The sequence below is a fragment of the Amblyomma mixtum genome, chromosome 3, assembly GCF_055824585.1.
Source record: "Amblyomma mixtum isolate Tamu chromosome 3, ASM5582458v1, whole genome shotgun sequence".
NCBI classification, from domain to species: Eukaryota; Metazoa; Arthropoda; class Arachnida; order Ixodida; family Ixodidae; genus Amblyomma; species Amblyomma mixtum.
The window spans coordinates 315345469-315358483 of NC_143014.1; the positions used below are offsets into that span (position 1 = coordinate 315345469).

Below are 13015 nucleotides of genomic sequence, written 5' to 3' on the forward strand. Positions count from 1 at the left end.
CACTGCCCATCTGCTTACCGCCTAACGTTTCGTATTTTCCCGCATTTGATGACATCACACCGTTTTGACCAATCGCAAGTTTCCAAAGTCTCCACTTTTCTGGCCAATGATGATTTTTGGTATCGTTGAAGTATGGAGTGTTTTCTTATTAATAAAACTTTTTTTTCCATTTCGGCTAAGGAAATTTTGCAGCTTGACACTATCATCTTCACCATCTAAGTTTAAACCCAAAGTAAGCCAAAGCAATCGAATCCTGAAGTCGTAAACAATTTTTGCGGTCATGGAAGTTTGCGGTACACGATGTGTAGGTATCGTGGAGTGTTGTGTGCTGTGTGTGGTGCTCAGGAACTGTTTCCCCGGGTACTTGTAAAGGTAATATGAGGAACATTTCGTTTATTTTCTGGCAGTTAAATCTCTCATGTTTTACTGAGTCCAGTTTAGCGTTGTTATTGCCCACTACTGGACTTCAGGAGAGCTTGGTTTCCCTTCGAAGCGCTGACATTGGATCAGCAGAAGAAGGGGCCGCGTATTTCGCATCTTTTATCGGCATATGTCATAGCCGTACTTGCGGCGCGTACCTAAGCATCTGTACGGCGGCTGGCACTCCGGTTCCTGTGCTGCTGATTTTCATGCAATAGTAAAATCGCGAGCTGAGCGAGTTGGTACTGTACATACCAAAACACCGCATCAGCAGGGACGTTTTGCGTCGGTGTAACTGTTCGTGCCAGTTTGCCATAATTCTGGTCTTGTTGATGGGTGGCGGTGTGGTTCGCTGCGAATCAAGGTCGGTTACAGAAGTAACACGCACAACAGCATTGTCCTGCGTGTTAGTTCCCCTTCCTTGTGTTACTTTCGAGCTCACGCCTCGACAACGTGAGAGATGGAGGTCCGGATTCACTGCGTTGCACCATCCGTGGAGTGTATATACTATATCATATGCAGTTCTTTCTCTCAGCTTGTACGAAGTCATGCGCCTGCGAGTGCTTCATTCTCACGGAGTTGCCCTTCGTGGCGATGTTGACATCAGATGACCGAAACGGCCTTGGTTTTAGAAAAGCAGACAAAAATGTGCAGCCTGTTTCTTTTTTTTTTGGAGTTGCCGAAAGGTAAACCGTCAGAATAATTAAGCCCACTTGGTTCTCTTCAGTGTGAACTTACATCACAGAAGAGGTTTTGTGCTCCACCTTCATTGAAACGTGGCCTCGTTTTAATGAAGGTGAAGAGTGAAAACCCTTGCGATGATAAAGGCCGAGCATGCTCTATCCCACGCATCATGTGCATGAGGAGGTGTAGAGTTTGGAAAAGGTGATTTCCCAGCATCTTCAGAGGTGTGTACGTGACTCGTGGACTGCCTTGCTCCAGCCGTGGATAGCTTGCAGGAAGTTAGCGAATAAAGGACTTGGAAGAGGGGAGCACTCATGACCCATGGTGGAGGCACACACTTCCAATGTTGGCATACTGTCAACATGCACACAAATGAGTGTGGGTCCCAGCGTGTGCCATTGGGGTGTACCAGAGGGCATGGCGTAGGCTTCGGATGAGGAGCCATGAAACACCACTCTCACTATGTTCACACTAACAAAATACGAGCAATCATTTTGGTTCCTGCTTCTATGCAGGCCTCACTCCATTCTCTTCACCATTAGCACTCATTTGCTGCTTTCAGCCCAGTTTGGTTTTCTCACATTGTCACAATGGACCTGCACTTGGCATTTGAGATTCCCTGGTCATGTCCAGTTGAGAAATTGTTTTTTGAGGGGTGCCCTTCAGTCAGATATATTTTTCCAGCTGAGGTTGTTCTGGCTTGTGTGACAAGTGGTCGTGTAGGAGAGGATTTCAAGACTGGCGGTGTCATTGCCACTTTTAGCAGCCTACCCACTACTGCACAGTGCAACAGCATTGGACTGAGGATATTTGTTTCCTTTCGTCGCATTGCATGGGCAGCTCCAGAAGCAGTATCTTGGGTAGGAATGGGCAAGCCTTTTGTTTTTTCCCGACTCGGTCAAGAAGGGAGAAGGGAATTGATGTCTGAGCAGCCGCTAAGGAAATCAGTACACCTCTATTGTGGAGCTGTGGTGGAAGAGGGCTTTATGCTTGGTAGTTGCAAAGAAATGAATTTTTTTTTACTTCTTGAGGGGGCTGTGTAGCATTTTGATATTTGTTTGGTTGAACAAAATTGGATGTTACAGTTGAAAGTGGGAATAAAAAGCTCACCCTAAAAAGTTTGTCATCCCCGTGCTTTTAATTGTATGGAAAAAGGTAAGATTAAACCTCGGCTTAATTGTATTGTCAATGCTAGATACAACAGCATACAGATTTGTTGACCAAATATTGTGTTACGAGCTTAAAGGTTTCAGAGGTTTGCATTTGGCAGTGGTCACATTTCCAATAGCTTGTTTACATTAGCGAATTTTGGCTCATTGTACAAGTTGCATGAATGTGCAGTTCGGATGTTTTTTTTGTGTGGCTGCAGAGAATTACTAGCATGAGAACCATCAGGAGGCATCAAGTTGGGTGTGTTTCGGGCTCCTGCCATTGATGATTTTTAGACATGAAATTAATAGATTTAACAAGTAGCATTGTCGTACAGTATAGAAGTGGCTTGAAATAATTTGCAGGTATGCACAGGAAACACTGGTCACAAAAGCTGCTGATATGCACTCCTACCAGCCGCCCCCCAGAAGCGCCTGTATTTTATGGAGGCCTACTTCTTTCTTTTCATCTTATTAAGTATAGAAGCTCACCTGGGTAGGGTGGATAACCTATCCTCTTACCTGCATGTGAATGTAAGCAGTGTGCTGTATATGTGGCCACATATATACAGCGAGTACGCTTGTGGAGACATGGGTGGGTGTTCTTTGTTGTTAGCCAGGTGAGCTCTGCAGTGCAAAGCTCTCTTTCTTCTGAAATTCATGGTGAATACAAGGGGGGTACTGCGCACAAAAAGACAAGGACAAGAAGATAACACAACAAGCGCAGACTCGCGACTAACTTTATTTGAAAGCACGACGCTCCTTTTATAGTTTCCAACTGTCACATTACACACATGTGGAAACCAAAAACCTGTCTTCATTGTGATACAGTTTGATAGAAGGGTCACTTACGCAAACTTTATCCTTCTGTTTGATGCAAAACACCTCCGCTAACTCACGCGCCACCTGGTCACGGCTCCTCCTCAAAACTTTTGTATCTGTCAGCAAAGGCAGGCAAGGGTTATTGCGCGTAGCATCCGGGCATGTGCCACAATGCAGGGGTAAATTCGACCCTGTCCCTGATTTCATGGAAAGCTGGTGTTCCCTTAAGCGCTCATTCAGACATCAGCCTGTCTGACCGATGTATACCCTGCCACAGGTGAGGGGAATCTGGTAAACGACACCCGTCTGGCACCTGACAAAACGAGTGGCATGACGCTTCTCGCAGTCCGCTTTCCTCCGGACATGACCTGAGGGCACAATGAGGCCAACTTGCATGGGGCGGTAAAAACTACCGGCACGCCGTACCGTTTCGCCACGTTCTTCAGGTTGTGGGAAATTCTGTGAATATACGGTAGGACCTCTGGCCTCATTTCCTTAGAACGGCCACTATCCCGGTACGTCCTATCTTTCAGTTTGCGCAGAAGCTTCTCTGCCACTACAACAATGATTGAAGCAGGAAAACCAGCCTTCGTCATCCTAATTACCTGATTATTGAGGCTCTCGTGCACCAGGTGAGCGCAAGACTTAGACAAGGCGCCCTGCAGGCAATACGTTCTTGCTCCTTTGTATCTATGTTTTATTGAGCCCCTCATTTCCCTTTTCTTGTCTGCTCAGTAGCTTAATGAGGGCCTTGGTCCTGGGAGTCCCAGTGCCATAGGAAGCATAAGAGGGTTCTCTCCCAGCTTCCACGCTTGCCGTTTGATCACGTTATATCTGACACTCGCAGTAATACAGGACGTATTATGTCCGCCGCTGTGGACGAGGGCGCCACTGGTGAGCACCCTCAGGTTTATTTTACATGTAACATAAATACCCCCTGAAGTAGAAGATTGGCTAGGTGCTGCCATAGCTCAGTTGGTAGGGCACCGGACACTTAGTTCGGAGATTGTGGGTTTGGATCCCACCGGCAGCATGTGGTTGTTTTTTCTTCTACTTTCTAATCAATTATCTTTAAGCGACAAAATAATTGCAGTATTATTTTTCCACTGATCAATACCACAAAGAATATTTAAAAAGAAACACTCCCCTATGCTCCTTGGTTTCGGTGACTGTTGGCTTTCTTCAAGCACAGAGCAGAATAGGCTAGAGAACTAATGCAGAGCAGGGCATGTGGTCTAGAGAGTAGCTAGCTGGTGGCCACTCGGGATAATAGAGTCGATTCTAAGAGATGTCAAAGGTAGCACGGAATGGGAGTGGATCATTGACAGGGGGCAGTTGCAAGTGGCAAACAACGATTCATGTCAAGCTTAGAAAATTGCGTGCATATTTCTGAAGGAAGAAGTACTGTACGTAACCAGTGCATGTATTGTACTGTACATAACCCACCTGTGTGGCCACATGGCAAGGGTTAACGAAAAAGGTCAGAAGGAGACTAATACCCGTGCTGCATGTACACAAGAAATGGCAGTAAATGCTTAAGGCTTTAAGTTTGTTAATGCCATTATTTTTGGAGTTGGTGCTATACCATTATTGTAGACGTCCACATTTAATGTCATTATATTAAAGTCACGATGGCGATGACACTTTTGAACCAGTCAGAAATTTCACCTGTATATAAACAGTGCTAGGAGCACAGTATCTCGGGAATGTTGTTGAAATGTAATATAAACATTATTTTGCAGAAAACACCGCTGTTCTTGCCTGACAGCTCGCAAAAGTAGCCATAAACTCGCGTGTCAGCACACAAGTCGAGAGTACCTGTCAGAAATCCTGGTAAAAATGGCACCCTTCACATCGAACATGCAGTAGAGATGCATCATCTGACTGAAAGGCATGAAATAATCATTTGCTATTGGTTAGGAATTTGCTGCCAACAAAGTTGCATGCTTTTCGCATGTGGAATGAAATCGAGAGTACGCATTGCTTGGGGGCATTCCCCCAAGCAATACTGAGTTGTGGCGAGCTCAGTAGGTCGCAAATTGCACTAAGGCTAATGCCATTAAATTTTCATATGTGGCACTGCACAAATGCCATTAAACTTTAAGGCAGTAAGCATTTACTGGCATTAAACTTGCCTGTATGGCATGGTTATAAGAACAGTGTGGCGAGGGATGGTAATAAAATGGCCGGGTTGGTGGGATGAGAGCTATGTTTATTTATACAATTAAAACAGGTATGGGATACCCTGTTGTAAATTTTGAAAGATCGAGTGGATGTGGGAAGGACATGTATTGCAGAGGACAGATAACCAGTCTTCTGTTAGGGTACCGAATGGGCTTTACCTGAACCCAATGGTGGATCAGGAGCTTTGACGAACTAGTGATCTCTTGAAAGGTGGTCGGCCAAAGGCCCTTTTCTCAAACATTTCACCCCTGAATGCCGAGCACTAGGCTAGGGAAAGCTTGTACCCATTAGAAAATGGATGGGCAGCTGGTGGCACTTGGAATCATGGATTCCAGTGAAGGGGAAGCATAGACATGGTGAGGTCCAATTTGGAAATTTGCTGGCGTCAGTTGGTGCAGGACAGGGTCACTGTATGTCATTGAAAGAGGCTTTTGCCCTGCAACTGACTTAACTCAGCTGAATTGTTCATCTGTGTCGGTGCTTTCTGGCATTTAGAAAAGGGACTAGTACTGTTATTGTGAGCTGGTGAGCCAGGAATTTTTCATATCTGTGGTTAGCATTTTGTCAATGTTAAAATAGAATTGAGTGTAATGGTCACCATTTTTGTACGGAGCGCTGTGATACAGGTTAATGGAAAGTTCTCATACAAGAAGTCATTTTGCTTTTGTTATCCGATAGGACGAGGAGCTGGTCGGCCCAAAAGACGGTGTGCAATGTCACACTCAGTTGGGATGTGAAATGAAAGAAACAGAGCGAGCAGGATTAGAACCTGCAGTGACATGAGCAAATCAGCTTTGATGGCTGCTGATCACAGCAGGTTACCATCATGTTTAAGCTGCCAGTCTCTCACGCTGTGTTTTGGATGTCGTCATCTTCATCGTCTTCTATCCGTGCGGAAGGCAGTCCAAAAAGAGCATGCGGGTACATGCACATGCAAGACAATTTTTGAACGCGTGGCGGCTTTACTGACAACAAAAAAAAATTTGGCCCCCGATTTACCTAGTTCAGCTAAATTTAGCTGTTTGCCTTCGTTTAACGTTGTTTATCTTTGTTTATCATTGTTTAGCTTTTTATAAGCTTGAGAGTTCAAGTTGTACCCAAATGTTCTTGCAATTGTTCCTCAGTTTTCCTGTTACGATAAGCCACCTGAGCTGCTTGTTGCAATTTGAGTTGTTGCTCCCTGTGTTCGACGGTCTCTGAAGCAACTTTTACTCAGCTGTCTACTACCCATTGCTCCGGCGACTTCACCATTGGCCTCTTTCTCATTTTTCATCTGTTTCCGCTTCCCGTTCAGCAAGCTTGCACTCTCTCTGCCACTTTGCTTCGGCTTGCCACCTCACTACATCCACTGGATTGGTTGACTCACATTGGTGCTCTCTTCTTTTGCGTTGCTGTTCAGCTCATCGTGCACATTGTTCATCTTCAGAATCAGTCGAAGGACTGGTTTGAACCGTGACTTACTATTTACTGCGCTGCACATTTCTCCAGTGACGTCATTCTTCGCCTCTCTTCTTTCAGGCATCTGCATGTGCACTCAGGCACGTTTCTTTCTCTTTATCTTCACACCCTCTCTCCACTCAGCTGGTGCAACGCAGCTTCGAGCTTACCAGAGTTACTGCAAGGTTCACATTGATTTAACAGTGACCCATCTAGTGTTAGCGCACTAACAAGCGCCATCTCGCAGGCATACAGCAAATCACACGAAAAGGCCGCAGATTTGCAAGAACAAATTAAATTTTCATTGGTGTGGATTAATTCTATGCTATCGCATTTTGTGGTGGGCCACGTGCTCGGCATCTGTGAATGTTATGACCTTTGCCTTCCTGCTTTTCAGACGCTTTCTGCATCTGTTTCGAGCAACACGCTTCCAAAAGGTGACGAGAAGGGCAGTATATGTATTGTGTTGATTTGTATCAGTGCCACAAATATGGTAGACACATGGCTAATTGGATTCCAGTGTCTACTGAGGGAAGTTTCTTTTCCATGTTTCCTTCAGGTATCAAAAGTCTCACTGCTGTTCCGGGACCTGTCAGGCCTCCATAGTTCTGCCCTGCAATTTTTTACTCTTGTGTTTCCTTGCTGACTGTGGTGGCTGTTTGCTAGGTGTTTTTCAATGAAGTTACAGTACTTGAAAAAAAAGGGGGGAGGGGTGTGGGTTATATAGCGCTGAATATCAGTTGTCTAGTCAAAAAGCCTGGGTAGTCTTTTCATTGCATTTTGTGGTGCCAGATAGTTCAAACCTTTGTGCTTAATTTGCATGTCATGTCTAGCTTTGCCAGGTCTAGACAATGCATGTGCGCTGCTGTACCTGCACCATTTGTTTTGAATTTTCCAAAACCTCACATGTGTGTGTGTGGGTGGGCATGCACAGATACAGCACACACACCTATTATGCATTCACTTTGTTATTATTCTGCTGCATTAAGGTTGCCAGTGCAGTTCTGTACATCCTTTGGTACAAGCCGTACCTCAAATTGCTACTTGTGTCTGATGTAATTGGTATGTGATGGCAGATTGATTGCATTTTTCCCCATAACTGTTCGGAAAGTACGGTTAATGTAACCAGCTTCACCTTTGCGACAAGGTGGCTTTCAAATGCATCTTGCAGCTCAATTTTTTGTACCCGTGGGAGGGGGAGAGAGAAAGAGGTTCGGTTACCAGCAAAGGCAGAGAGGTTGGCGCAGCTTTGTAAAAACTTGAAAACTGGCTAATATAGGCTAATTTTAGTCTGCGCAAACCTGCGGGTGCAAATGGTAGCCATATGATGATGCTGTAGTCACTTCCTTCCACTGCTATAATTTATTTGTGGTTGTGGCTCTCCCTGAAAGAATTAAGGTGCGAAAACTAAGTACATAGTGAGTTGTGGCAGTAGTGAGAGTAACTTTTAAAGGGGCACTGCTAACAACTCCATTATTGCTCTCGGTAAAAATTTATTCTTTGGCTCCTCTTGGGTATGTTGACGTTTGTCCAGCAGCAAAAGATGCATCAATTGGTGAGAAAATTGAATTTAAAAATCTTCCTGCCAGTCTTCTTAAACTCGTGACATCCTTAGTGGAAGGGATGGGTTGCCACCGTATCTGAGGCGGGTCAGATACACGCCCTTGGGTGCCTGCTGTCAGTGCTAGCACTGCGAAATCTTGTGACGAGGTGAATGGGGACCGTTCTTGAGGGTGGCCTTTGATCTGCACTTCGCATCACTGTCATGTGGTGAAGCCAACTGAACTAGAGCCTATAGTGGTAGCCTTTGGCTTATGTGCTTTGCTACCGAAGGTGTTGCTGAAACCTACTGCACTTTAATTTGTGTGAGTTATTAGGTATTCTATACATAGTGTACTGGTAACAGGATTACGCATCTCATGATAAGCAGTGGCTATTTCCAAGCAGCCATCTGCTGCAGCTGTGACGTTAAGCAGGTCAGGCTTACCAACACCTAGCAAGTGGTGCGCTGCCAGCTGGCTGGCAGGCGCACGTTGTGCAGGAAGGACATTACTAGCATGATTGCAACATATTCTTGCATGTAGGTTACAGGTAAGCCTGTCTGTTACCATGTTTTATTTATCGAATAATCGACATATCGCCACGAATCCTTGTACTGTTTGTTCCCGCTCAAAGCCATTGGCACTCGGCTTTATGATTTTGTTTGTGACACTAGGATTTGCCAGTCTAGTCTCGATTGATCACAGCCATGCACAACTGCTTCTGCATTGTTCCAGATCATTGTAGTTGCTTTCGGTGACTTATCGAGAAGTTTCCTTACCGGAATTACGTTGAGTCCGGCCGAGAGTGGCAGGAATTCTGTTCGACGACCGCCAAGGGCGCTTGTTGCTGAGTCATTCAGATGTTTGTGGGTGTAGGTTAGCCCAATAAACAGCTTCTTTTGTAAACCCTTTTTATTATCTTCCAAACTGCCAGACTGCTCCACCACTACACGAAACTATAGAACTATTTTGCGATCCTCTTTGATTTCGATATAACGGGGTTTGACTGTATATTCCACTTACACCTTGTGTTTTTAGCTGCTAGCAGGTTCATTCTCGTTTATTTGTCAAAAGATATGTAATGTTGGCAAAAAGTCAGATCAGAATATATATTGGGGGTATTTGTCATCTTGGGCTGAGTGCACTCCAAGATTACCACTATGTCTGGGGTGTGGCCTTCACTTGTGCCTCTGAAATGTGGGCTGATGTCCGTGCAGATATTTCGGGTGAGTTCCCCGGGTGTACAACTCGCAAGATGTGGAGGCTGGCCGGTTCGACTGGTGGGAGGCCACGGGGCTGCATGCACCCTCCGAGGGGAAGGTGAGTGCAAACATGTGCTGCCATAACCAACACCTTGCTCCTTGTGTGCAATGTGGAGTGTTGAAAATATGTTTGCGTTTGTTGCCACTTTATTTGCTGTTGCAGAAAGGTCTTGCTTGGCCCTGAAGTTGAAGCACCTTCTTTTCCACTGTGATTGGTGGCAGTCCTGATCTCAGGCTATCATTGAATTGGGCTTGGCCCTCCGTCGCTGGTAGGGGAGGTAGGGAAAGCTGGTAGGGAAAGCTGTTCATGATTGCAGCAGAGCAGTTTATTGCAGACAGTGAGGTACTGAAGTTGTGAGGCAGTACATCTATCGATGCCACGTGGCGACCACATGTCCACATTCTTGTACGACAAAGACATTACCGTGAGAGTAAGAGTGGGTTGAAATGCAACTAGCGGGGACACTCAGGTTATGCACAGCAGCTGATATTCCTCTAAAGAGAAATTAATTTTATAGAAACATTGTTATATTTTTTCCAATTTTTTTCTTATCATTCCTTGTTCGTTTTCTCACTTTCTATCATCATTGTCGCATCACAGTATATCCAACACATTCTGCCAGTTCTAACCTGTTGGGCCAAAACTCTGAGCCTAACTAAGAAACCCTGAAATGAGACTGAGGATAGCAGATACAATGTTTGGAGATAGGAGAGCAGTGTGGATTAGAGAAGAAACATATCAAGAGGATGCAGTGGACACTGGTATGCCATGGAATGTGCAGAGATGATGGCCTCTGAAAGACATTGGGGATACCAAAGGAAGGAGCGACAGAGCTGGAAGTGGTAGAGTTGGGTGTGGAGGAGAGATTAGGAACCTTGGCTGTGGCTGGTTGCGGAGAGTGGTAATTGAAGAGCACTGGGAGCAGCTCTTGAGACGCAGTGGATTTAAACAGGTAGACCACTGAGCAAAATGTGTTACGAGATGAAAGTGAAAATGAAAAGCCTTGCTTATGTTGATAGACGCATGTGTAATATTATGGGTTAAACAAAGAATCCCTTTTTAATGCAGCACAGAAAGTCACCTGAAGTGATGCCATCATATGGCTTTGTATCAGCTTGCATTCACCCATATATGCCTATTTTTGTGCAGGAGCTCTAAATAACTGTTGCGTAAATGCTTGCATTCTCAAGCATAGGTTCAAGGGGCTTTAATCTTTTCCTGTGCAAGCTTTGCATTGTGTGCATTCAGTTTTGTGCATTCTGTGCACCAGAAAGAGCTGTTGTTCTCTGAAAGCACTGAGCAGATACGGCATTGTGGTTCTGCAAGAAAATCGGACAAGGTTTGCTCATTGTTATGAGAAATCCGCCACACTTGATGAGAAATGTGACGGTGTAACTTAGAGGTAGCTGTTTTGCCTTGTGTCCTACATTGTAGGATGGCTCAAAAGTTGGTATTGAGAAAAATATTTCTATCAATTAATGGATAATTCTAAATGCCTTAGTGACTGACATTTTGTGTAAAAAGTATATGCATTTTTTTTAATTTGGGGAGTGTCGGCGGATATAGGTTAACGTAGGTGCTGTGAAATGGATCACTTTTTTCTTATAAATGGCAGGTTGTACTTTATTACCGTTTCCACTTTTTTCAGAACGTCTTCAACTGCAAAGATTGTTTATGTTGAAAAGTGGTTCTTCATTTGCTTTGAGTAATAATGAGGAATAGCAAAAAAGTGGCAGCCCTTGTATCATGACAAAGCACATAACTACTTTCACACACATGTGAGGATGAAAGAACATGTGATACTGTATGTGCAGAATTCTAAGATGAACTTCAAGAGAACAGAAAACTTCAGCGCTTGATCAGAAGTTTGTCTTATCAGGAGTACCCCCAGACGAGATGTGTGATCATACCAGGCATGGCCAAATATCTCTTGTAGGAAAGCAATGATTGAAAAAGCCTTGCAGTGAGGAGATAATGACAGAAAGAGGATTATTGCATTGTAAGCTGCTGCGGTGGCTCAGTGGTTATGGCACTCGGCTGCTGACCAAAGGATGCGAGTTCGACCTCGGCCGCGGCAGTCACATTTCAATGGAGGTGAAATTCTAGAGGCCCGTGTACTGTGCGATGTCAGAGCATGTTAAAGAACCCAAGGTGTTCAAAATATCTTGAGCCCTTCACTACGGCGTTCCTCATAGCCTGAGTTGCTTTATGACCCCCATACACCACAAACCTGTTACATTGTGTATTTATTAAAAACAGTCATGCCCATGATCAGAGTGTTGACGATGAAGCTGTAGGACTTAGAGTACCACACTTATAAAAGATTTCAATGTTTTTCCTAGAAGCTGAATATGAGTTAAGCGAGTAATACTTTTCGCAGCCTGCGCTTTGCTTCTTGCCATTTTTATGCTGGCCTCCTCAAGCCCAGATGAGTGCAAATGTGTACTTTTTTTACCGTCTGAGCAGTACTATAATCCTCTTTCAGCAGAAAAAGCTGTGGTCTCTGTCTGTCTCTGAGTGCGTGCGTGTGTGTGTGTATGTTTGTGTAAAGTCTCCCCCCCCCTAGTGTCCTGCTGGTTTGGGGCACACCCTTTAGAGCACCCTCTGCAGGTGGGTGGTGCACCCATTGGTACTGTAAAAAGCATCCGCCATCTTCAAGCCTCCTCCCTCTAGAAGCCCACACAGCAGTGGAATGCAAAAGGGATGGCATAATGAAATTCAAAGATGCGGTTAGAAGGTGATCAGTGTAAAAGCAAAATGTACAACTGTTACAGTTTCGGTTTCATGTTTGTTTTGTGGCGCCACCCGGTGCCGACGGGATAGAACTTGCGAGACAGCAAGGCAATAAAAAGGACACAGCTCTAGGAGCAGTTGTTCGTTGCGCAGTGGAGCGCGGTGCATCATCGTCCGTTTCTTCGAGCCTAGCCGTTGACGGCGACCGCCGAGCCGGTCCGCCTCTTGGCATTGCTCGGTCCACTAACTCGTTACAAGTGGCGACGAGGAGAAAAATTCAAGTTCAAGTTCGTCTTTCCTCCGCCCTTTCTGCGCACGTGAGTTCTTCGTTGTTCTGACGAGTTCAATGCGCAAGATTTCCGTCATGCCAATGTTCGGCAACCTCGAAGCGTTCGACGGAGGAGAAGGAGATACGTGGCCTTGCTACGTTGATCACCTTAAAGCTTTTTTCATCGCGAATCACATCGCAGAAGCAAAAGAGAAGTCAGTCTTCTTTAGTTGTTGTGGACAGAAAACGTATGCTCTCTTGCGGGATCTCGTGAAGCCCGCCCAACCGCAAGACAACCTTGCAAGAAATTCTTTCTGTTCCTGGTGACCATTACTGCCCCAAGCCATCTGCTGTCGCGCAGCGTTTTAGGTTCAACACGCGTGTTCGCGCGGAGGGCGAGTCAGAGTGTAACTTTGTGGCGTCGCTCAAAAGCCTGTCTGAATATTGCAACTTCGGAACTGAGCTTAGCAACATTTTGAGGGACCGTATCGTGTGCGGCATCAATGACACAGCCG

General features: G+C 45.2%; 1 protein-coding gene across 4 annotated transcripts in view; it reads left to right on the forward strand.

Moving 5' to 3' along the window:
- The first annotated feature begins 269 nt into the window (after nt 1-269).
- Nucleotides 270-13015, forward strand: part of LOC149355673 (uncharacterized) — a 29769-nt gene continuing 17023 nt past the window's right edge. For 2 of the 4 annotated variants that reach the window (XM_089583984.1, XM_089583980.1), the window contains exons 1-2: nt 270-372; nt 9454-9556. In XM_089583984.1, the coding sequence (XP_089440110.1) occupies nt 9492-9556 (65 nt within the window). In that variant the 5' untranslated portion in view covers nt 270-372; nt 9454-9491. The remainder of the gene's footprint in view (nt 373-9453; nt 9557-13015) is intronic. The other 2 variants (XM_089583982.1, XM_089583981.1) reach the window with 1 other exon arrangement.